The sequence below is a fragment of the Xenopus laevis genome, chromosome 7L (genome assembly GCF_017654675.1).
Source record: "Xenopus laevis strain J_2021 chromosome 7L, Xenopus_laevis_v10.1, whole genome shotgun sequence".
In the NCBI taxonomy this organism is placed as follows: Eukaryota; Metazoa; Chordata; class Amphibia; order Anura; family Pipidae; genus Xenopus; species Xenopus laevis.
In genome coordinates, this window is record NC_054383.1 from 119,436,545 (window position 1) to 119,463,530 (window position 26,986).

General features: G+C 39.1%; 1 protein-coding gene across 3 annotated transcripts in view; it reads right to left on the minus strand.

Annotated features, from left to right (window-relative positions):
- The window catches only part of kif18b.L (kinesin family member 18B L homeolog), a 44,764-nt gene that overhangs the window by 7,354 nt on the left and 10,424 nt on the right, over positions 1-26,986 (minus strand). The window contains exons 5-14 of one of the 3 annotated variants that reach the window (XM_018224533.2): positions 26,872-26,982; positions 23,102-23,299; positions 21,107-21,283; positions 17,586-17,660; positions 17,387-17,484; positions 8,313-8,445; positions 5,861-5,952; positions 4,206-4,441; positions 1,221-1,806; positions 207-317 (exon numbers count right to left, since the gene is read on the minus strand). In XM_018224533.2, coding sequence (XP_018080022.1) covers positions 207-317; positions 1,221-1,806; positions 4,206-4,441; positions 5,861-5,952; positions 8,313-8,445; positions 17,387-17,484; positions 17,586-17,660; positions 21,107-21,283; positions 23,102-23,299; positions 26,872-26,982 — 1,817 coding nt within the window. 3 annotated transcript variants of the gene reach the window in all.

Below are 26,986 nucleotides of genomic sequence, written 5' to 3' on the forward strand. Positions count from 1 at the left end.
ATCCATTATCTATAAGACTCCAGGTCCGGAGCATTCTGGATAACAGATCCCATACCTGTATTTTTTTCTGAGGTATTATACCTAGAATTTCAGAAGTCAGAAGTCCTTGCTGCAAACAAGAATTTACTAAAGCGACTAAACGTTTCCAGGCTCTCGAGAGAATTCCTCAGCCCACCGTGTGACTCCTGACTGTTTACATTGCCTACCTGCTGGAACGTCTCCTCTTGTGTGAGTAGGATTTGGCTGCAGACGCCATCTGATTCGCATTCATGTTTTTTACAGAGAGGCCCTTCATGGTAAAGACAGCAACATCAGAGCTGGGAAGTGCAAACAACTGAGATGTAAACACTGCAATACAATCTCCCTCTCCCGTCAATCGCTGTATCAAATTTATTCAAAACCAGCAAATTCAGTAAACGGACATAAAATTATTTCTTGAAATGATATCGGATTGCATTAAGCTCTAAAGGCTCCTAGTAACAGGTTAAAATGTATAATGTTTTATATCCCCTTTAAAGGAGAACTAAAGCTTAACTAAAGAAGAAGATAGAAATGTTGTACATTATGTTTTGTGCTTCTGTACCAGCCCAAGGCAACCACAGCCCTTTAGCAGTAAAGATCTGTCTCTCCAAAGATGCCCCAGTAGCTCCCCATCTTCTTTTCTGCTGTGTCACTGCACATGCTCTGTGCTGCTGTCACTTACTGAGCTTAGGGACCCACTCACAATATACAGTACACATAGAAATGTCACAATATAAGGCTGATTATTAATTAATACAGATAATTACTACATGGCAGCACAGAAACCAGTGCAATTAGCATCAGAATTTAATAATCAGCCCTGTAGCATCAGCTTATATTACAGACCAACCTCATTTTCTGCTGGATAATTAGTGATGAGCCCTAAGCTTAGCTTCTCAACAGCTGCTCAGAGCCCACTGAGCATGTGAGTGTCACAGACACTTTCCAAGATGGTGACCCCCTGTGACAAGTTTGAAGTCCTGGATCATTGCTGCTATTGACAAGCTGAAACTTTAGGTTGGTGCAATAAGTTCAGCATATAAAATATGACATTTTTAGCCACATTAATTTTTAGGGTTTAGTTCTCCTTTAATATAACAGCATTAAGTGAACTATAGCTTAGAGACCAGATTGAAAAAGGGAAGCATAAGTACCGATATTAAGACATGGAGAGAGAATTCTGCGTTTTAGGAACCAACCTTTTTCCAAAAGTGCTGTTGATGTCGTGAATTGGCACATTTTCCCATCCTGGAAAGTTAGAGGTTCCGAAAGTGACGGTTTTATCCAGCTCCGATACGAAGCATCCCTCCTCAGACAAATCAAAAGTCGTATTCAGATCCCTCGGCCCCAGGGCTGATGCAGGAACAGAGGCACAGTTCTGAATGGCAGAGGTTCCCAAAGGAACCCGGGGTTTAGTGACTGTGTGTGACTGGATATTTGCAGCCTGGGTTGTTTGTTTAGGGGTGCAGAAAGAAGAGAACTGGACAGCAGGGTCTTTTGTATTACTGGCCAGTAAATTTAAGCTGGATCTCAGGGAGATTCGGCATCGACTGGGGATCGAGGATTTTCTGGGTCTCTTGACTTGGACTTCCGGTGTGCGGGGGACCACTGATTTGGTCGGAGTGTTTGCCGCTTCTCTTCTTCTCTTCACCGGCACAATTGGGCTTTGGAGTGAGGGACTGTTGTCTGCAAGAATGTGCCCTCGGGTGCGTTTCTCTGGTTTCCTTTTCCTGGTAGGGGGGACTGGGGCCTCTACCATCTCCTCTTTAATATCCAAAACAACATCTACAATAAAACAGAGATAAAAATGGCACCGCAAGAATTTCATCTACTGCCCCCTGTCTACAGAGGAGATATCATGGCAATTTTATTGAAATGTTTTTACATAGTTAGTTACATAGTTAAATTGGGTTGAAAAAAGTTAAGTCCATCAAGTTCAACCCCTCCAAATGAAAACCCAGCATCCATACATACACCCCTCCCTACTGAATGTCCTCTAATGTACTTGTAAAGTGTAATCATGTTCCCTCGCAAGCGTTTACAGAGAGTTTACAGAATGTTTATATGATTTTTTTTAAAGGAGCAATTAAAGGGATTCTTCCAGTTTGCAATTTGATTGTGGTGAGCCGTTAAAGTAAAGGGACAATATGTGCAACATGAGTACAATTAATGTTTGTGCAGAACGTACGTTTTACCAATTGATTTAATCATAAAATCTGTGTTTTTTGTTATTTCTTGAGAAGCAGGTGAAGCAGGGGATTAAAGATACTTCACTTTGGTCCTTGCGCGGTAGATAATTAGATTATCTGCATAGTTAACCCTGCCAAAAAAAGCAGTCACCACAAAGGACAAAGTGCGGGGTTATAGGTCTAATTATTCACCTTGCACAGATCAAACATGGAGTAACTTCAATTTCCCTGTTAACCTGAAAAAGAAAAACCAACGAAAAAAGTTTTTCTTTTATGATGTAAACAACAGGCAAATGGGAGGGCCAGAACAAGCCATATTCATTGCATGCATGTTAAAGGACCAGTAACAGCAAACAATTTCTAAAAAAAAAAAAAATCGCCAACACATATTAAACTTTAAAATCGCTAAGTCTTTATTAAGAAATAAAGACGAAGATCCATTTCCATTTCCGCTCCATTTCTCCCCCCTGCCTTCCTTATAGGAGAGGGAGGAGAAATCAATCGCTGCACGATGGATCGTATCCCTGTCGCGGTTTCTGAAGAGGAGCGCAAGCAGAGTTTCGGTAAGTTATTTCTTAATAAAGACTTTGCGATTTTAAAGTTTAACATATGTTGGTGTCTTTTATTCGTAGCATACTACATTTTTTTTTAGAAAATTTTTGCTGTTACTGGACCTTTAAACAAACGAGGGTAATGTCCTTTTAAAACATCCTGGTGGCTCACCTATTACAGGGCAATTACCATCTACAGCAAATGGGTTGTTCACCCTACACCAACGTTTAGTATGATATAGAGAGTGATATTCTGAGACAATTTGCAATTGTTTTTCATTTATTATTATTTGTGGTTCTTGAGTTATTTGGCTTTTTATTCAGCAGCTCTCCAGTTACCATAGCAACCATGCCTTGATTTGAATGAGAATATGAATAGTAGAGGCCTGAATAGAAAGACGAGTAATAAAAAGTAGCTATCACAATAAATGTGTAGCCTTACAGAGAATTTGTTTTTAGATGAGGTCAATGACCCCATTTGAAAGCTGGAAAAAGTCAGAAGTCAAATAATTTGAAAATTGTAAAAAAAAATAAAGACCAATTGAAAAGTTGCTTAGAATTGGTAATTCTATAATTACTAAAAGTCAGTTTAAAGGTAAAACCCCTTGTCCTTGCGGATTCTTATTTTGGACCTTTATGGAAAGAGCAGTTTGTGTAAAGTAGGGCTCCACCAAATCCAAGATTCTTTCTGACCAAATCAAGTACCTGGCTGAAATGAATTGGAATCCTTAACATCACATCACTTTTCATTATTCGAACAAAGATCCTTATCTGGGTTCAGGATTTGTCCGAATCCCAAAATAGTTGATTTGGTGCATCCCTATGGCATGTCCAGACTAGAACTTTTTGATTGTGTGTCATTCTGTATATCAAGGAGCTAGATTACATGAATTCCCTTAAAGGAACAGTTCCATGTAAAAATAAAAACTGGGTAAATAGATAGGCTGTGCAAAATAAAAAATTTTATTAATATAGTTAGGTAGCCAAAAATGTAATATATAAAGGCTGGAGTGACTGAATGTCTAATATAATAGCCAGAACACTACTTCCTGCTTTTCAGCTCTCTAACTCTTGAGTTAGTCAATGACTTGACGGGGGGCCACAAGGGACATAACTGTTCAGTGAGTTTGCAATTGATTCTCAGCATTCAGCTCAGGTTCAAAAGCAACAGATATGACCCATGTGGCCCTCCCTCAAGTCACTGATTGGTTACTGCCTGGTAACCAATCAGTGGAAACCAAGAGAGCCGCAAAGCAGGAAGTAGTGTTCTGGCTATTATGTTAGACATCCACTCACTCCAGCCTTTATACATTACATTTTTGGATAACCAACTATATTAGAAATATTTTTTATTTACAAAGTTTTTATTTTTATACTGAACAATTCCTTTAAAAGCAAGACATTGCAATCTTTCCACTTACAACACAAGACAACCGAGCCTCACCTTCTAGTAATGGACTCCGAGGGACCTCTTCTATTTGCTTCTCATTGCTTTCCATTTCACATGCCTCTTCTGTCTTCTGTTCATTCTCTGTAACCTTTTCGGCTGGTGCCTTCTGTCCTCCCAGGGCTAAATATTCCAGTTGCCTCAGCTCATCCTCAAGTTCTGGAGTCTGCAGGCCAGCACACTTCAGAATCTCACACTGCTTCCACACAAAGTTTAACAGAGACGTGACCAACCTGGAACAAAATGTGATTGTGGTGAAATGGATAACGGTTAAAAAAAGCTAAAAAATACTAATTGCGGGCACTGTGCTCCAATGTAACAGGATTATACAGATCTAATCCAATACAGAGTATTATCTTAAAGGGGTGATTCACCTTTTTGTTATCTTTTAGTATGTTATAGAATGGCTTATTCTAAGCAACTTTTCAACTGGTTTTCATTATTTATTTTTTTTATATTTTTTAATTATTTGCCTTCTTCTTCTTCTAACTCTTTCTAGATTTGAAATGGGGGTCACTGACCCCATTTAAAAAACAAATGCTCTGTAGGGTTACATATTTATTGTATTGCTACTTTTAATTACTCATCTTTCTATTCAGGCCTCTTCAATTCATATTCCAGTCTCTTATTTAAAACAATGCATGGTTGCTAGGGGAATTTGGACCATAGCTACCAAAATAGCAGACTGGAGAGCTGCTGAATAAAAAGCTAAATAATGACAAATAATAAAATATGAAAACCAATTGCAAATTATCTTCGAATATCGCCCTCTACATCATACTAAGAGTTAAAGGTGAACCCCTTTAATGTGTTCACCTCTCTGACTATTACAGGTGGTGATTCACAATGTATTTATTTATTAGGAATTGAATAGAAGATGAACCATACTGTAAAAAGGTATATATATTTCTATATACTGTAGCTGTATGCGAGGTTCTCTCTAGTTAATCATTATTTTAACTGCTTGTATATTCAGGCCATGATATTAATGTGACCTTTCCTCTCTAAATGCATAATTAGACTGTCTGTAGAAGCATCCTCGCACATAGTCTAATTATGCATTTAGAGAGGAAGATTTTTTTCAGGCAAGTAGAAGATCAGGAATTTCCACCCAGAGTATTATGCATAGTGAGCCCCATGTGTCATACCCCAAGGATGCATACCCCCAAAATATTTGTTTCTTGCCAAGACTCACTTTGTAAATGTAATACATGTATTATTCTTGAATGGCCAAATCAGTCACCTGAACCTGCATTTCACCTGTTAAAGACTAAATTTCGGACAGAAAGGCCCACAAACAAACAGCAACTGAAAGCCACTGCAGTAAAGGCCTGGCAGAGCCTTAAAAAGGAGGAAACCCAGAATCTGGAGATGTCCATGAGTTCAAGACTTCAGGCTGTCATTGCCAGCAAAGGGTTTTCAACCAAGTATTAAAAAAAAGGCTTTAGTTCCTCAAATTTTTATGCAATCTTTTAGCTCAACCCAATGAATTAAAGCTGAAAGTCTGCAGTTCAACTGCATCTGAGTTGTTTCATTTAAAATTCATTGTGGTCATGTACAGAACCAAAATTAGAAAAAAAAAAAAGTTGTCTCTGTCCAAATATTTATAGACCTAACTGTACAGCATCAGCCACACCTCCAGGAGCACTTACGTCTCTGCAGCATTATCTTTTAAGGCTTCATGATGACAAGGATTCTTCTCAAGGTCTTCTCGTTCTAGACTGCAGTTTAGTGGTATGTCGTCCTAAAATGAGAATAAATGAAAGGCTAAGTGACAGTCTGAGCTCTGGGACAGTGAAAATGCTTGATTCCTGGCTCTGTCATGATTTTTATGGTGTAGTTTATATTTCTAAATTACACTGCAAATAATTCACGCTACAATATAAAATTTCATTCCTGAACCAGCAAGTGTATTTTTTCAGTAATACTGGTGTGTAGGCAGCTATCTCAGTTCATTTCGCCTGGTCATGCGATTTCAGAAAGAGCCAGCACTTTAGGATGGAACTATTGTTTCTGCTACTCAATGTAACAATGTGTCGACCAATGTGTGGGACCTGGATTTTACTATTGAGTGCTGTTCTTATATCTACCAGGGAGCGGTTATCTTGTTTAAGGGAGCTGCTATCTGGTTACCTTCCCATTGTTCTTTTGTTTGGCTGCTGGGGTGGGGGAAAGGGAGGGGGTAGCATCACTCCAACTTGCAGTCTAGCAGTAAAGTCACATGACTGGGGGCTTATGGGAAACTGACAATATAGCCCCATGTCAGATTTCAAAATTAAATATAAAAAAAATCGGTTTGCTCTTTGGAGAAATGGATTTTAGTGCGGAATTCTGCTGGAGCAGCACTATTAACTGATTCATTTTGAAGAAAACATGTTTTTCCATGACAGTATCACTAACGTTTTTCCTTACCCTCCGATCCAGGATTTCCCTACCACTCCTACTCTTCTCCCTTTGTGCAATTAAGACATTTAATAGTTTGCTACCAGTTGCAAGTTACTTCTTTCCTTTCTAAAGTGAGAATTAATAAAAGGCACATTGAGAAGGGGCCAAGTCTTCAATGCTTCCCAGTGGATCGAGCTACTAAATATATAACCATATCAATAGAGCTTGGCTTTAGGGACTGCATCTTATACTGTGTAGATCCCAGCTGGGTTACCAGACTTGATGGTTTACTGGTTAAAGTATATTACCACACTGCAAAAGTTGTAAGGGTGACAAGCGTGTGACTTTGTGTAACTGATGAACAAATTAGGCTTAGAAACAGATGCTACATACATTCGAGAGGAAGCAAAACATCCAGGATACGACCTCGTGGGAATAAACCTGACAAAAATTGCTACCAAGCAAATAGATTCCAAAAAATAATGAAGCCGTCAACGTCAGTTTCCCTATGTAAAAACATTATGAAGTGAACATAAAAACAATAAGCCAAATTTACCGAGTTCCATAAAGAATGTTGTCTATATCTCCAAATGGCAATTACACACATTCTTTTATTTCATATCTTTAAAGGAGAAGGAAAGTAATTTTATATACTTGGGGGTGCCAAAAAAGTTATGCACGCCAAAGTGATTGTATATACTTACCTGAAACCCCAGGCTGGAGCTCCTATCAGCAGAAAACTGCACCGGCCCAGGGTTATTCCAGGGAGCACCACGTAGCGATCCTCTTGCTTCCTTCTTTCTTCAGGTGGCTGAACATGTGCATTAGATTGAAAAGCCGAACTTTTACAAAAAAAAATCAGCTATTTCATTCCACTGCACATGTCTCTGCACCGGGAAATTTGAAGAAAGATGAAGCAGGAAGACGATCGGTCCGTGGCGCTCACTGTAAGAATCCTGGGACGGTGTCTGCTGATACGAGCACTGGCCCAGGGTTTGGGTAAGTAAATACAATCACTTGGGGGGGGGGGGGGTGCCTAACTAACTATAAAATTACTTTCCTTCTCCTTTAAAAGGCTGTCAGCAATGGCCATAAAGAATGCCGCAGGCAAGAGCTTGGAGCTTCCAACTATTAAAGGGGAACTAAAGTTAAAATGAAAATTTAATAATAGGCTGTGCAGAATAAAAAATGTTTCTAATATAGTTAGTTAGCCAAAGATGTAATGTATAAAGGCTGGAGTGACTGAATGTCTAACATAATAGCCAGAACACTACTTCCTGAATTAGTCAGTGACTTGAAGGGGGGCACATGGGACATAACTGTTCAGTGAGTTTGCAATTGATCCTCAGCATTCAGCTCAGATTCAAATGCAACAGTAATGGCCCATGTGCCCCCCCCCTCAAGACTCTAATTGGTTAGTGACTGGTGACCAATCAGTGGAAACCAAGAGAGCTGCAAAGTAGAAGTAGTGTTCTGGCTATTATGTTAGACATTCAGTCACTCCAGCCTTTATACATTTTATTTTTGGATAACTAACTATATTAGAATAATTGTTTTATTTTGCACAGCCTATTTACCCAGTTTTTATTTTTACAATGAACAATTCCTTTAATATAGGGGAGCGTGTAAAAACGTATATGGAACTAATTGCACATTCTTTCTCCTGCTTCGGGCAGCACAGCCTGGAGAACATGCTACTCACTGACATTTATCATTTACCCATTTGCTGTGGTTCTTCTTAGCGGGTTGGCAATCCTGCAGCTGGCAATTTCGAGGCTGGCAAGTCAACGTGCTTAGTCGATGGACTTCGGATCCCTGTTCCGGACTTCCTAGGTCAGAGTGTTCTTCCAGCCTGTGGCACAGTACCAAATCAAAGAATAGAGTTTATTTTCCCTTCAAAGCCATTCAAGCATGGAGAGCTGCAAGTATACAGCAACACACTGTTGGGCATCATAAAATGGTTTGTAAAGTGCTTTATAATATGGAAAAGCCCTAGAGCAGATGTTAGAATCGTTAAAATTCTGATGTGAGCATTGGCAGCAGAGAGAATTGTTGCCCTGTCCCATGCTAATGATTAAAAATACAATTTTGGGGGGAAACAATTCTGCTACACAGGTTTCACTAATCAGTAGAACCCCAATTTTCCATTTTTCAGGGGACCAGGAAAAATGATGTAAAATTCGAGATTTTACGTTTTTCCGCATTTTACATTTTTTATTTGTGGTCCCACCAATTTCTAATGCATTTCAATGGGTGCATTTCCCTGATTTTAAGTAATGTTTTCCCCGATTTTACATCAAAATTTTGTCCTGATGTACCAAAAACTGCTTTTTTTCCTCTATTAATATTATTTGTGAAATAAAGAGGTTTAAAATAGTAACCAGATGTATATTTTGCCCTGGTTCTGCCTGTAAATGGTAAATTCCAATGAGTCTGCCCTTATACAGTCCTGCACCAATCACTTATTGCTTTAGGTTGTGTATGTGACTGACAGAGAGTCTTGCACATGCCCCCCATAGTGTAACATTAACACTGCAATGTTTAACCCTTGTTATTAACACACTAAATATTGTATCTCTAAGTAAAACGGACTCCTGGGCTTATATCCTTTCAGTACTTGAAGAAAGAGTTACTTTAACACATTTCCCTGATTTTACATTTTCCTGTAGTTCCATAATTATTTTTGCCTTTCCCTTGAAAAAAAATGTAAAATGGGGTTTCTACTGTATATGATTAATTATTGCCTTCCAAATTAGGAAGGGGGTTCACTACTCCTATATGTCTCCTTTAAAGGTGAACTACCCCTTAATAGAAAAGTGTGCAAACTAGGGTTGCACCGAATCCACTATTTTGGGTTTGGCCGAACCCCTGAATCCTTCGCGAAAGATTCGTCAGAATACTCAACCGAATTCTAATCTGCATATGCAAATTAGGGGTGGGAAGGGGAAACCAGTTTTTACTTCCTTGTTGTGACAAAAAGTCACGCGATTTCCCTTCCCTAATTTGCATATGCAAATAAGGATTTGGTTTGGCCGAATCCTGCTGAAAAAGGAGGAATACCGAACCGAATCCTGGATTCCGTGCATCCCTAGTGCAAACCTTACAAGTCTGGAACTAGACACAGAACTCCCTAATTGGCTTTATAAAAGCCTAAAAAAGTATTGTGTTCATTCAGCTAGATACCAAAAATATATAGGGAAAAATTCCTCCTTTTAGGCATCAGCTTATTTAGTCTGACTTATGTATAAAAAAACATGATCTAAACTGTCAACTGTGAGAAGGTCTGATCTTCAGGTTGAAGGACAGCTTGTGTGGCATGGTCTGGGGTAGGCACAAAAAAAAAAAAAAACCCATTACTCCCAGAAGGCACGCAATAAAATCACACGTTCATTCAATGAATTCCAAAGCCCCAGCAGGGACAATGAAGCGTGTGGATAATATTAAAGAGAAACATCAAATAACTGGACTTGGCAGCATGTAAACAAGATGAGCATGAAAGCGGGAGGCAAACATATTGCTCTGCTGGGATTGCTGTTTCCGTGCCGTAAATATAACAATAATAAAGAAAATACTAAGTGAAAAGAAACATTTAAAAGAGAACAAAGCCTAACGTTGAGGAGCCCCATATTTTTTTTTTTTTTACTTCTTGCAGACCTTAATGGTGAGAAATAAAAGAGAAAAAGAGACAAAGCTAAAAGGAGAGAATTTTTCCGATGCCCTGCAGCAGGCTGAGCACATGTAATGTATTTCAGTTAAACTGTTCCAGACTCCCGGGTCTGCTGGTGCTGTATTGTGAGTAGAGTGTAACATCGAGCGAGGAGCTCGAGCTGAATTGTTGTCATTGCAGAGACGATATTCATTTGCTCTTCCAGCAGCAGCAGCGGCCATTCACAGGTCATTTCATTTACACTCCTTCGGCAGCGGAGCTTGTAATTACAGCGGACAGGGGTTTAGATATACAGGTATGGGACCTGTTATCCAGAATGTTTCGGGACCTGGGATTTCCAGATAATGGATCTTTCCATAATTTGGCTATGTATACCTTAAAGGAGAAGGAAAGTCCTTTTTTTACTTGGGGTGCCAAAAGTGATGCACCCCCAAGTGATTGTATTTAAAGTTCACCTGTCACCCAGACATAAAAAGCTGTATAATAAAAGTCCTTTCCAAATTAAACATGAAACCCGTATTCTTTTTTTTATTTATTTATTTTTTTTTTTAAAGCATCCATACCGGTTTTAAACCCTTATGAAAATCTCAGCTGTCAATCATATTTTGCCTGCCCCTCCTCTATGCCTTAGGCATAGAGGTGGGGCAGGCAAGTACTTTCACTTTCCATTTTGCACTTCCTAGATGTCACTGCTCTCCTCATATTCCACCTCCCTCCTCAACATCTTATGGTGTAGCCAGAGCATAGGCATCAGCCCCCCCCATTCAGGCACATAAATAAGATTTTGGCATGATGCAAAGCTTGCCTTAATAACAGAGCCCATAAAATGGCTGCTGCCTGCTTGTTGTGATTATGAATTCCAAGACTAAAAAAAAACAAGATTTAAATAATTTTTATAGTGTAAGTAAAGTTGATTTTGCTTGACTTACATCATAAAATAGGATTTGATATTTCTTAAAGTGGGCCTGTCACCCAGACACAAAAATCTGTATAATAAAAGTCCTTTTCAAATTAAAGGGATACTGTCATGGGAAAAAAAAATGTTTTCAAAATGAATCAGTTAATAGTGCTGCTCCAGCAGAATTCTGCACTGAAATCCATTTCTCAAAAGAGAAAGATTTTTTTATATTCAATTTTGAAATCTGACATGGGGCTAGACATTTTGTCAATTTCCCAGCTGCCCCATGTCATGTGACTTGTGCTCTGATAAACTTCAATCACTCTTTACTGCTGTACTGCAAGTTGGAGTGATATCACCCCCCTCCCTTTTCCCCCCCAGCAGCCAAATAAAAGAACAATGGGAAGGTAACCAGATAGCAGCTCCCTAACACAAGATAAGAGCTGCCTGGTAGATCTAAGAACAACACTCAATAGTAAAAACCCATGTCCCACTGAGACACATTCAGTTACATTGAGAAGGAAAAACAGCAGCCTGCCAGAAAGTATTTCTCTCCTGAAGTGCAGGCACAAGTCACATGACATGGGGCAGCTGGGAAATTGACAATATGTCTAGCCCCATGTCAGATTTCAAAATTGAATATAAAAAAATCTGTTTGCTCTTTTGAGAAATGGATTTCAGTGCAGAATTCTGCTGGAGCAGCACTATTAACTGATTCATTTTGAAAACATTTTTTTTTCCCATGACAGTATCCCTTTAAACATGAAATCCAATTTCTATTTTTTATTAAAGCATTCATAGCTGTTGTAAGATCATTTAAAAATTTCAGCTGTCAATCAAATGCCTTAGGCATAGAGGCGGGGCAGACAATTACTTTCACTTTCCATTCAGCACTTCCGAGTAGCCAGGACATGGGGATGGACATTAAGTCTCCCATTCTGGTGCACAAACAAGATTCTGAGATGATGCAAGACTTGCCTTAATAACAGTGTCCACAACATGGCACCTGCCTGCTTGCTATACTTTTGAGTTCCCAGACTGAAGGAAACAAGATTCAAATAATTTATACAGTGTAATTAAAGTTCATTTTGTTTGACTAATGGAATAAAATAGGATTCTGAATATTTTTTTCGGAGTTAGGGGGCCCCTTTAAGGTGACAGGTCTCCTTTAACTGACTTGACTGGCCCAGGGTTCTTCCAGAGAGCACCGCACAGAGATCCTCTTCCTTCTTCAGATTTTCCAGGGCAGACGCATGCACAGTAGAACGAAATAGCCGACTTTTTCATTCAAGTTCAGCTTTTCACTCTACTTCGCATTTGCAGCTGTGAGAAGAAAGAAGAATCAGGAAGAGGATCGCTCCGTGGTGCTCACTGGAATAACCCCGGACCTGCTGAGCATCGGCCTTGGGTGTCAGGTGTGATCACTTGGGGGTGCCTAACCCCCAAGTATAAAAGGACTTTCCTTCTTTGAGTCTACTTAGACATTAATTAAACCTAACTGGCTGTTTTTTCTTCTAACGAGGATTAATTAAGGTGGACATACACTATTAGATCCACTAGTTTGACGAGGTCGCCAAACGAGCGGATCTTAACCTGATATGTCCACTAATGGTTGGGCAATATCAGGTGAATCCAAATCAACTAGCTGATGCGGTCCTGGATCGCAGAAAAAAAAAAAATCAAACTTGACCAATCGATATCTGCCCGATTTTTGGCCCAATAGAGATTCGGAGGATCCGTCGAGAGCCCTGACACACGGGCAGTTAAGCTGCCAAGTCGGTCTAAAGGACCTGTATCGGCAGCTATAATCTGCCCGTGTATGGCCACCTTTAGTTGGGATCAAGTACAAGGAACTGTTTTATTATTACAGAGAAAAAAAGAAATAATTATTAAAATTTGCATTATTTGGATAAAACGGTGTCTATGGGTAACAGACTTTCTGTAATTCGGAGCTTAGTTTCTAGATAATGGGTTTCAGGACAACGGATCCCATACCTGTCTATACTAGTAGTCTGTAACAGGCAGGAGAAATGGAGAAGGAACAAATGGGAGACTGGGCACTAGCACTTTTTTTAATTGCAGCACTTACTGGCTCTGTGGATGGGCGGACAAACATTTTAGGGTGTTTGAGCACCACACGTCTGTTACTAGACAGAACCCGATGTAGGACAGCAGTTCAGATTCACTTTGAATAAAACAATTGGGCAGGAAAATGATAAATTTCTCCCAGTCGGTCAATAAGAAAACAGCTTGAAGGAGAAGTAAAGGTATAATCACAGGGAAGTGCCAGAGTGTTAGGAATTGCTTATTCAATACCCCGGGCGGTGATGTCATCAGTTATAAACGGTGAGTAGCGATGCCATGAATGTCACATGACTCACTAAAACTTGTGTATTATAATAAATAAAGTACCCCTTTTTGGATAGTACGAGGATATTTTAAGTCACTACAAAGTTCCATGACCTGTATAAAAGCACGAGGCCGATCATGGAACTCCTCTGTGACTTATAATATCCTTATATTGTATTCACTATATAATCACTGGGGGAGCCTAACATATTAGGAACTTCACACTCCATTATAGATACACAGGTAATATACAGGTATGGGATCCATTTTATCCAAACAATCCAAATGATTTTCTTTTTCTCTGTAATAATAAAACAGTAGCTTGTACTTGATCCCAACTTAGATATAATTAATTCTTATTGGAAGCAAAAGCAGCCTATTGGGTTTATATAGGCGGTTATTTACTAAACTCCGAATGCAAAAATAATGAAAAATTCCTGAATTTTTTTTAAATAAAATCAGACTTTTAAAAAATCACGAATTGTTTGGAATTTATTAAACCCTGAGTATGGAAAAGTCTGAATCTGAAAATCCGGCATCTCAGACCTGTCGAGGTTGCATATAAGTCAAAGGGAGAAGTCCCAATGATTTTTTGATGTGCACTGGGTTTCGTGCAATACCCCGAAGTTTTCGGGTGAAAATTGTGGGAAAAAATCGTAAAATTCGGATGGAAAAATCTGAAAATTTTTTCAAAATCTGTTTTTTTTTCTGCAAAGCAAATTTTCAGGAAAATGTATTAATAAATAATTGTAAAACGCGAGCGGATTAGATCGGAGTTTGCAGCAGAAAATTCGGACTTTGATAAATAACCCCCTTAATGTTTACATGTTTTTCTAGCTGACTTAAGGTATGAAGATCCAAATTATGGAAAGATCTGTTATCCAGAATACCACAGGTCCTGAGCATTCTGGATAACAGGTCCCATACCTGTACAACAACCCTTGTTGACATAATTCCCATGTCCAAGATCCAAATTATGGAAAGATCTGTTATCCAGAATACCGCAAGTCCTGCACATTCTGGATAACAGGTCCTGAGCATTCTGGATAACAGGTCCCATACCTGTACAACATCCCTTGTTGACATAATTCCCATTTGTTAAAGTTAGTCAGAAAAGGAAAGTCTTGAGATGTTGCTCTGGTCAGAAAATGAAGTGAACGGGTCATTTACTGCTCCCCAGGGCACAAGTGTTAGATTCAAATTATGGAAAGATCTCTTATTCAGAAAACCCCAGGTCCCAAGCATTCTGGATAACAGGTCCTATACCTGTACTGGAATTAGTTATTTGTGTGAGCTGTAATACATCTGCTAGGTAAGGAAGCCCCCCTATAAGATATATTGGATCTAACTGTCAATTAATATCTGACACCCAACTGCTGCATGAAGACAGAATGAAGAGAAACAGATGAGGAGAGAGGAGTAGAGAATATAAAATTGATTATTTTAGAAACAGTGCAGAATATTTAACCAATTGTATTTAGAAAGTTTCTTATTTCAGTATGATGAAAATCATATTAAATTTTCATTTTCGCGATAGTTCCCCTTTAATGTTTACACGATTTCGAGTAGATATGGTATGATCATTCAAATTATGGACTGATCCCTTATCCGAAAGAGCCCAGGTCCCAAGTGTTCTGGATAACAGGTCCGATTCCTGTAATTACAAGTTTAATTCCCGGTGCCTATTTATGATCACATAACTTCTTGGTGCTTTGTCACATCCTTATAAAAAAAGGTTACATTGTGACATAAATGAAATAAATAATCATCCAAGTAAATTCGCTACAATTTCTTCAAAAGTAAAGGCAGATCTGTGAGCATGGTTGTAGAATATAAAAGGAGTCACGTGGGGATTTTGCTGACGCGCAACACATTTTCTTTGATGCTTCGCAGCGATATCACCACCTCATTCCTCATACAGCACAAACATATGTTTAATATAAGGCCGATGCAAGAGGCTTACTGAGAATGTTCTGCCTTTTGTGTTCAAAAAGGGAACTTATCAGTTAAGTCCAGAAATCAGCAAAGTTGTGACTCGCTCTAGAAGACTGTTGAAAGAAAAGGGGAATGATTTTCCCACAATCCCGGTAGAGTACTGTGCGGGTCCATTTTTTGGAACCCGGACCCGACCCGCAACCAGCAACCCAGACAAGCATTCTTACCCGCTTGGATCTGCTACCCGACCCGCAAGTACCTTATCCACAACCCGGACCCGCTGATCATCAAGAATCAGGAAGCGATGTCATTGTAAACCGCAATTAACATCATTGGAAGTATGCGTGATCAGAAAAAAAAGTAGTAAAACAGTAAGTACTGTCATTGTAAACCAGAAGTGACATCATCGGAAGTAGGCGTGATCAGAAAAAAAGGCGTCAAACAAGAAGTGCTGTCATTGTAAACCTGAAGTGACATCATCGGATGTAGATGTGATCAGAAAAAAGGAGTAAAAATCGCTATTGAGAAGACCCGCGTCTATCCCCCCATTGGTGTGTAGGTGCATCTCAGGTAATTTTGCCTGGTCATGTGATTTCAGAAAGAGCCAGCACTTTAGGATGGAACTGCTTTCTGACAGGCTGTTGCTTCTCCTACTCAATGTAACTGAATGTGTCGCAGTGGGACCTGGATTTTACTATTGAGTGTTGTTCTTAAATCTACCAAGGAGCTGTGAGCTGTTATCTTGTGTCAGGGAGCTGCTATCTGGTTACCTTCCCATTGCTCTTTTGTTTGGCTGCTGGGGAGGGGGAAAGGGAGGGGGGTGATATCACTCCAACTTGCAGTACAGCAGTAAAGAGTGACTGAAGTTTATCAGAGCACAAGTCACATGACTGGGGGCACATGGGAAACTGACAATATGTCTAGCCCAATGTCAGATTTAAAAATTATATATAAAAAAAATCAGTTTGCGCTGAAAAAAAGTAATTTCAGTGCAGAATTCTGCTGGAGCAGCACTATTAACTGATGCATTCTGAAAAAAAACACGTTTTCCCATGACAGTATCCCTTTAACAAATGAATGACTAGGTTCTTTGTGGAAGGAGCTTAACGCCCTTGGCTTCCCCTTTACTACAGCTCTGTCCCTCTACAATAGAACAAATAGAATTTGTATAGCAAATCAGCACCTAATCCTAAAGCAACAGAAAAGAGGAAGCCAGCTGATTGGCGAAACGCGTTAGGCAGGAAGTGACATCACACCAGACTCACAGGGAGAGCCACGAGGGAGCTACACACGCTGGCAGGGCACCTCTATAGAAGCTGCACAGCCTATGTAACGCAGATGTCTTTGTGTGATTTAACTTCAAACAAATGTGAGTGCAAACTTGTTTTTTAAAGTTTTTATTCTAATAAATGGTATTACACTATCTTGGATGTGTATCTTTCCATATTGGGACCCGGAAAAACTGACTTGGAAGGAGAGAAGGATCGGCTAACATTACGGGCAATTTACCATATTGTAAGTAGGCATTTTAGCCAAATTGTGGATACAACTAACTGGATATAAAGGGACCTTTTTATGCATGCTATCAACAACATTTTTAAACAAAATTTAAAGGGAAAGTACACCTTATAAAAGTGAATTTTGACAGTGGCTGCCGTCTGATTATCCAAACACACCACTTTTTTTTTTTTCTTCTGTGTTACCGTAGGCACTGATCTGCTATACAAATGAGTTTTTTTTTTTAATACAGCTGAGAGACAGTGTGAGGATCGGCAGGAAAAATCTAAAAGACTATAAAAAAAAAAATTAAAAATACATTTTTTTTTCCTTGTAATTTTCTGTTTTGTACTCTAGAATCGAATTTCAGATATCTTTGGTCCACACATCATAAATCAGTGTGTTTCAATAGCAGACAGTTCATAGGTAAAGAATAAAGAATGGTACCTGGGGGATGTTTTGTCTTGCGGACTGTGGTCTGAAATAACATCATCAGGCTGCTCTTTCCTTTCATAGAAATGAAGCTTTGCTCTCAACTCCGCCACCTGTTTAATTAATCAGCAACACAGCAGCTTAGAAGGGTCCATTCTCTTCCATGCCCCGGTTGACCATTCATACAGTACAAGAGACAGCCAAAAGTGCTTACCTCAGCCTTCAGCTCCTCACACACAGCTGCGTATTTACTTATGTGGCAATCCAAGTTGATCACGTTGCTCTTCATCTGGAAGAGGCAAAAAAAAAAAAAAAAAAAGATTGGAATCAAAATAGCCATGGCACATGAAGGACAAGACCTATGGATACATTACACTTACCCACAACCTGTGTTTTGGAGCCTACTCAATAATGGCTTCATGGATGATAGATCCCATGACTATGTAATATGACACCCTTAAAGGAGAACTAAACTCTGAATAAATACGGCTAAAAATACCATATATTATATACTGAACTTATTGCACCAGCCTAAAGTTTCAGCTTGTCAATAGCAGCAATGATCCAGGATTTCAAACTTGTCACAGGGGGTCACCATCTTGGAAAGTGTCTGTGACACTCACATGCTCAGTGGGCTCTGAGCAGCTGTTGAGAAGCTAAGCTTAGGGCTCGTCACTAATTATCCAGCAGAAAATGAGCTTCCCCTGTAATATAAGCTGATGCTACAGGGCTGATTATTAAATTCTGATGCTAATTGCACTTGTTTCTGTGCTGCCATGTAATAATTATCTGTATTAATTACTAATCAGCCTTATATTGTGACATTTCTATTCTATGTGTACTGTATATTGTGAGTGGGTCCCTAAGCTCAGTAAGTGACAGCAGCACAGAGCATGTTCAGTGAATCAGCAGAAAAGAAGATGGGGAGCTACTGGGGCATCTTTGGAGACACAGATCTTTACTGCTAAAGGGCTGTGGTTTCAAGCTACTTCTTAATTTAAGCTTTAGTTCTCCTTTAAGTAAATGTTTAGTATGTAATAGATTCTATTCAACTTTCCCATTGGTTTTATTTATTTATTAATTTATTTGTTATAGTTTTATAATTATTTGCCTTTTTCTTCTGACGTTTTCCAGCTTTCAAATGGACGTCACTGACCCCATCTTAAAAAACGAATGCTCTGTAAGGCTACAAATTTATTGTTATTGCTACTTTTTATAACTGATCTTTCTAGTAAGATCCTCTCCTAGTCATATGCCAGTCTCTTATTCAAATCAATGCATGGTTGCTGGGGTAATTTGGACCCTAGCTACCAGATTGTTTATAATGAAAATTGAAGAACTGCTGAATAAAAAGCTAAATAACTAAAAAAAACCTTAAATAAAAAATAAAAACCAATTGCAAATTGTCTTCGAATATCACTCTCTGCATCATACTAAAAGTAAACGCAAAGGTGAAAACCCCCTTTAAATAATTGATTACGTTGTTTCTTTCAGAACTTGCAGGGCTCATTTATAATAAACATATTTACAAGTTAAGTTGCCCATTACAACCAATAAGCAGTCTCAGGCTACTGTAGAGTGATATTCTGAGATAATTTGCAATTGGCTTTAATTTTTTATTATTGAAGGTTTTTGAGTTATTTCACTTTTTATTCAGCAGCTCTTCAATCTGCATTTAAGCAATCTGGTAACTAGGGCCAAAATTACCCCAGCAACCATGCATTGATTTGAATAAGATTTAATAATACAGTTGTAGCCTTAAAATGCTCTTTAAGGCTACAAGTGTATTGTTATTGCTACTTTTTATTCCTGATCCTTCTATTCACACTCTCTCCTATTCATATTCCAAGAGTCAAGTCTTGACTTGATGTTTTTTAGAAAGGGTCAGCGACGCCCATTGGAAAGCTGCAAAGAATCAGAAGAAAAAGACAAATAACTATAAAACTATAAAAATGTAATAATGAAAAGCAATTGAAAAGTTGCTTAGAATTGGTCATTCTTTAACATACTAAAAGTTACCTTAAAGTTTAAACCAAAGTATCAGCACAGAGGCAGAACAATGTCCCATCTGAAAAGAGAATTTATTAACGCTTGGTAGCACAGAGCTACATCAACACATCTGGTTATATTCAACTAAGCCTTTAAATCAAGCCAAACAGTATAACAGCAGTGCAATATTTCATTAAAGGGTCACTATACTGATCAATGACGGATTCTAAAGTCAATAAAGGCTGCTCTTGGCTTTTCAGGTTATATTCAGAAGTCATCACTGAATAATGTCCAGCAAGCGGATGACAATATTTAGTGATCATTTGTGTAATGGAAGAGCAGTTTTACTAGAATTCTATAATAAATAACAGTCTGATGTGCATTTCTTCCAAACATTTATAGAAAATAATAAAGTTAAAATAATCCTTATTTATAGGGCAACATGTTCCCTTTAAACAAGAACCATATCACAGCTTGAGAGGAGGAATTTGTCATTGAGCTGCATTTAAAAGGGAACCATTGCAAAAATGAAAACGTTATATTAGCTTCCTTATACTGAAATAAGAAACTTTCTAAATACAATCAATTAAAAATTCTGTACCATTTTTAAATAATTAAGTTAAAGTGGTTGTTCACCTCTCACACACTTTTTTCAATTCAGTTGTTTTATGGTTGTTCCCCAGAAATAAAGATCTATTTTAAATTACTTTCCATTATTTATTTTTTACAGTTTTTCCAAAATCTAAGTTTAAAGTTGAATGTCCCTGTCAGTCTGGCAGCTCAGTAATTCAGGTGCAGACTCTGAACTGTTACAATTTTGCAACATTGAGTTGATACATTTCTCAGCAGCATCTCTGGAGTATTAGCAACTATTGTATCAATTCTAACAGCTGCCTGTAATGAAACCCAGGATTCTGCTCAGCAGGGGCAAAGATAAGAAATGTATCAACTAAATGTATCCATTTAGAATATGGGTCGGCGACCCCCCGATCTGCTTCAGAAGGTGAAAAATGACACTTTACACTTCAATATTAGAAAAACGGTCACACATTGAAAATGTAAAGTCATTGGAAAAAGCGGTTATTTCTGGTGATCTATATGAAAACAACTAGTTGTTTGAAGGTGAACCAGCCCTTTAATCTTCACTCTTCCTCTTTCAGCTTCTGTTTCTCCTCGTTCTGTCTTCATTAAGGAGTTGGGTGTCAGATATTCATTGACAGTTAGAACCAATATATCTTATAGGGGGGCTCCTTTTGCCTAGAAGATGTATTAGAGCTCACTCTATTAAAATCAACAGACATCATGTCTCTCTACATGCAGGATTTGTGCAAAAGGCAGTTATTTTGTTACATTTTGTTTGTACTGGAAAAAGTTATTTGAATGAACTCTAATACATCTGCTAGGAAAGGGACCCCCCCTATAAGATATACTGGATCTGTCAATGAATATCTGACACCCAACTGCTGCATGAAGAGAGAATGAAGAGAAACCGATGCTGAGAGAGAGAGGAATAGTGAAGATAAACTTGATTATTTCAGAAACAATGAATATTTAATTGATTGTATTTAGAAAGTGTCTTACTTCAGTATGAGGAAGCTTATATAAAAAAAGGCGATAGTTTCCCTTTAAGGTCCTAAAAAGTTCTCTTGCCTAGCCTGGTAATTGACTGTAACAAGTAAAGCTGTGCGCTTGAGTAACATTTACATACTGTGAATAGCAGGGAATTAGGGAATCAAAGGAATTTACCGAGAGCTTTATTTCCTTTGCACGGTTGGCGTACTTTAGAGTGTTGTAGGTGTCATCATAGCTAAGAGAAGATGGACTGATGGCAGCAATCATAACAGTCCGACAGTTTCCACCAATGGAGTCTTTCAGGAGCCTGGTCAGCTTGCTGTCTCGATAAGGGATATGAGCCTTCTTGCTCTGCTGAGCATCAGAGAAAGGAATAAGGAATTAAAGGCCTTTTCAACATGTGCACATAAGTCGCTGTCAAATACATATTTCATTTGTCTACGGACAACTCTACAGATGCTACAAAACAGCAGCAGTGCTCTGGGAGATCACATGTTCCCAATAGTCAGTTGGGTTGGAGTTGTTTGTAATAGAATAAGGTGAAAGGACAAGTAAACCTTAAAAATAAGTGAATGTAAATTTGATGAGAGCGCTATTCTAAGCACTTTTGCAATGTACATTCATTTTTTTTTTTTTAATTACAAGATATTAAAGGGCATGTAAAGGCAAAAAAATAAAATCCCATTTGTACTTTCTTTAATGAAAAAGAAACCTATCTCCAATATACTTTAATTAATAAATGTGTACAGTTTTTAGAAGAAACCTGTCAGTATGCAGTGAAATTCTCCCTTCATTTACTGCTGTGGATAGGAATTGTCAGACGGTCCCTAACTGCTCTGCAGGGAAACAATCATACTTATGAACAGCAGGGGGAGCCCCCGCCTTACTTCCCAGCCATGCAGAACTCAAGCAGCTTTGTTTGTTTCCCTGTAGAGCAGTCGGCGACTGTGTAGAGATTTGTATTGGATTTTATTTTTGCCTTTACATCCCCTTTACTGTTTCCAACTCCAGCTGCAGGGACAAAGATCATGGAGCCAGATTTCAACAGATAAACTGTGATTCTATTTGGAGGATTAGTTTGCTGCAGCCACTGGTTCTGCAGAGTTGGAGAAAGTATAAAATCCACATTAAATTACATGACAACACAGGACCCAGTGCAGTCTGCATATTCTGATTATTAATCAGTCTATTTGCTTCTGGCAGATATTATTTGACTTGTGCTGTTTTGATAATTTATGATGACCCCTAAGCAGCCCAGACCACACTGAGCATGTGCACAGTCTTATTCTTGCAAATATGTTTAACAAAATTACAAGATGGTGACCCTCTGTAGCCAACTTTGAAAGCATAAATCATTTGTTTGATTAGGCTCGTGGTGCAGTAAGTTCATGTTTATGTTTAGTATACAAAATACAGCATTTCTAGCATTATTCTATTTCAGACTTTACTTTATGTTATAATGGGAGAAGATGCTTTTGTAGAAATAGGTACATTTTTGTTGCAACCGACTTCTCAGTGGTCTGTAGGAACAGTACCATTCATAGAGAAAACTGAATCATTTGTATTCTGTGTACATAAGACTCGTGGTGAAGGCACACAGGGTACCAGTTTGAAATATGTAAAAAAAAAAAAAAACATCTAACTTTTATTGTCTCCTCCCTTTTGATTGTAATACAAACTGCCTAGAGCATGTACAGGCCGTTAGCATTAGTCAGAGTGGCGTGAGTATTCCCACCAGCTGAGAAAATTCCCAATTCATAAAAATGATAAAGGACATAACGAATACTGCCTCTTTTGAACAAAAGGGGAAAAAGTGATGCAAAGTTAGTAGACAGGGAAAATAAAGAGATTTATCTGGGGTGGCAGCAAATGAGAGGTTTCAGTGCATCAAAGTTTCCAGCAATTTTTATTCCCATAAAAGAATACAATGAAAGGACAACATTACTAAATACAAAGCTAGACAGTGCACAAAGCAGAAACATCTGCTACAATCATGGTTGTGTGGTGCAACATCTGCCCTGAAACATTTGGTTGTTGTGAATTTTATAATGTAAACAAATCTGGTCTGTATCGTGTGCTGCATAGAGTTCTCAGAGCTGAATTCTGGGGGAACCTAAAGCATTAGATTCTCACAAGCGAAGTCTTTTGGTATTGAATGGGTGCCTTTACCTTTGCATCAGCTAATGCGTTGATGACATTGATGAGGGCCAGCAAGGAACGGTTGATGTTGGCACCTTCTCGAAGACGTTCACCTTTAGCGTTTGTGGTGGAGGCTCGTTCTGAGCCAGCCAGATCAATGAGGCTCATTTTGGCCACCCGAACATCCTGAGATATACTGGCAGTGCGATCTTGCTGCTTCACATAGATCTATACAGAGGTGCAAAGAAAGTGAAAACTTTATCACAGTCAGGGGGTTATTCATTAAAGTCCGAATGCCAAAAGCTCGAAAAATTCAAGATTTTTTTGACTATAAAATCCAAATTCTTAGTGAAATTTTTCGCCATTTATTATACCCAGAGGATGGAAAAAGTCAGAATCCTAAAATCCGGCATCTCAGACCTGCCGAGATTGTATTTAAGTCAATGGGAGAAATCCCGAAAGTATCCTGATCTGTGTTGTGTTTCGTGCAAAAATCTGAAGATTTTGTGGTTTTTAGGCAACAAAGTTTTTGGGTGGAAAATCCGGAAAATTCATATGATTCAAATTTTCCGTCGATTTTCACGATTATTTCCACGAACTGTAATTGTTAGGGAAAATGTATTGATAAATAACGAGAAAAAAACCCATGTGGATTTGGTTTAAGTAGATTTCAGAAAATAAATAAAAAAATTCTGATTTTGATAAATAACTCCCTTAGAGTAGGTGTGATTAATATAAAGCCTTTCACTTGGAATGGTAGCACAGCAGTCAAGACTGCCCATTTCTTAGTAATATTAGTCCATTATTCTTACTAGGGTTGCTTATATTCCTTGATTTGGGGATTTGCTCCTCAAAGATTCACTGCAAAAACTGGATATGAACCCTAAATTGATAATGCAAATGCATACAATGGATAAAAAAACATTCTGACTCTTGTGTTTAGAGCATTAAAGGGGTGGGTCACATTTGAGGTAACTATAAGTATGTTATAGAATACCCAATTTCTAGCAATTCTACACTTGGTCTTTATTTATATTTTGTAGTTTTTAAGTTATTGGCCTTTCTATTTTACCTCCTTCCAGCTTTCAAATGAGGTCACTGTCCCCATCTAAAGAACAAATGCTCTGTAAGGCTACACATGTATTGTTATTGCTACTTTTTATTACTCCTCTTTCATATTCCAGTATTTTATTGAAATCAATGTATGATTATTGGGGTAATTTGGACCCTAGCAACCAGATTGCTGAAACTGTAAACTGGAGAACTGCTGAATAAAAAGCTAAATAACTCAAAAACCACAAAGAATAAAAAATGAAAAGCAATTACAAATAGTCTCAGAATATCACTCTAGTCTACATCATACTAAATGTTAATTTCAAGGTGAACAACAACTCATTTAAAGGAGAAGGAAAGGTTAAAACTAAGTAACCTTTATCAGAAAGGTCTATATAAATATACCAATAAGCCCTCAAAGTAATGCTGCTCTGAGTCCTCTGTCAAAAGAAACACAGCATTTATTTCCTTCTATTGTGAACTCATGGGCTTCTGGATCAGACTTCCTGCCTTCATCTTAAACCTCCCGGCCCCCGGGCATGAGCATGCTCAGTTTGCTCCCCCCCCCATCTCTGCTGTAATCTGAGCCCAGAGCTATGAGTGAGCAGGGAGAGACTCAGGCAGGAAGTGATGTCACACCAATCTAATATGGCAGTTGCTATCCTAAACAAACAGAGCTTCTAGAGCTTTTTACTCTGGTATGGTAAAACATTCTACAGAATAGATATAGCATTCTAGCTTGCACTATTGCGGCTAATCTATTGTAAATAAAATGCCTCCGTAGCTTACCTTCTCCTTTGTCACATGACAGTATGGGTTTGCAATTGGTTTGGCTCAATCTGAATCTTGAAAAAAAAAGAGATTTCTGCCTCCCTACTTTTAAAGAATAATAATATTGGTGTTCTGTTCAGTTCACAGCTGTGAATACCCACTTCAACTGTCCCAACAGATGATTAGCATGCACTGGATGTATTTGATGACAATGGAAGAAAGAGAGAATGATCAGCCCCTGTAACCAAGGAATGATCCTTTCTTGGGTTTTAGTTAGCCTTTAATATTCTTTGTTTTAACCTGCTAGTGTGTTTATGTTAACAAAAATGCTCTATATAAATGAAATACAGTATTTGGGTTGACGTTTCAGGAATATCTTAAAGGGGTTGTGCACCTTTGAGTTAACTTTCAGTATGATGTAGAGCAGAGATCCACAACCAGTAGCTTGTGAGTAACATGTTGCTCACCAAGCCCTTGGATGTTGCTCCCAGTGGCCTCAAAGCAGGTGCTTATTTTTGAATTCCAGGCTTGGAGGTTTTGGTTGCATAAAAAACAGTTGTACTGCCAAACAGAACCCCCTGTAGGCTGCCAGTCCTCATAGGGGCTACCAAATAGCCAATCACAGCCCTTATTTGGCAGTGCACCCCCAGGAACTTATGTTTGTGTTGCTCCCAAACTCTTTTTACGTCTGAATGTTGCTCACGTGTGAAAAAGGTTGGGGACCCCTGATGTAGAGAGTGGTATTCTGAGAAAATTTGTAATTGCTTTTCATTTTCTATTATTTGTGTTTTTCTTTTTATTAAGCCTTTTATTCAGCAGCTCTCCAGTCTGCTATTTCAGCAATCTGGTTGCTAGGGTCCAATCTACCCTAGAAACCATGCATTGATTTGAATAAGAGACTGAAATATGACTAGGAGAGGGTCTGAATAGAGAGGTGAGCAAAACAATACATTTGTAGCCTTGCAGAGCATGTTGTTTAGATGGGGTCAGTGAGCCCCATTAAAAAGCTGGAAAGAGTCAGAAGAAGAAGGCAAATAATTAAAAAAACTATAAAATAAACAATGAAGACCAATTGAAAAGTTGCTTAGAATTGGCCATTTTGTAACATACTAAAAGTTCACTTAAAGGTGAACCACCCCTTTAAACAGGTACCGTATATACTCGCGTATAAGCCGAGTTTTTCAGCACCCAAAATGTGCTGAAAAACTCAAACTCGGCTTATACGCGGGTCATACCTCTGCTCTTCCCTCTGTCCTTCCCTCTGTCACCTCTGCCCCAGCCGGACTGCCTGTGACTGCCTGTGTCGCCGCCCGGAGCAGGTCCAGGAGCTCCGGGCGGCGCGTCCTTCCCTGCCGGCGTTCGCTTTCAAAATGGCGGCGCCCATGGCCGCCACGTGGGTAGCGGCGCCGGCCGCTACCCACGTGGCGGCCATGGGCGCCGCCATTTTGAAAGCGAACGCCGGCAGGGAAGGACGCGCCGCCCGGAGCTCCTGGACCTGCTCCGGGCGGCGACACAGGCAGTCACAGGCAGTCCGGCTGGGGCAGAGGTGACAGAGGGAAGGACAGAGGGAAGAGCAGAGGTGACAGAGGGAAGGACAGAGGGAAGCGCAGAGGTGACAGAGGGAAGGACAGAGGGAAGAGCAGCCAGGGTGGGGAGAGCGACAGATGGGGGGGGAAGTGGCAGAGGGAAGCAAACATGAAATAGGGGTGGCAGAGGGAAGCAAACATGAAATCCGGTCGGCGACACAGTCAGTCACAGACAGTAACAGGTACCTGCCCAGTGTCCCCCAATTGTTGCGGCTGGGTCACATTCACATTTTGAAATCTGACATGGGGCCCCTAGGCTTATACACGAGTCAATACATTTTTCCAGTTTTCTTAGGTAAATTAGGTACCTCGGCTTATACACGGGTCGGCTTATACACGAGTATATACGGTAGTTAACCTAAAAAAAAAAAATTAGCACAAATCACTTACCTGGAACACAGCATGTGAGCGTGAAGATGATGCATTAGCGTCTGTGGGATGCTGAGTGCGATTAAGGTTTCCACTGGCCAGCATTTGCAGCAACTGATCTGCAGATTTGGGCTGC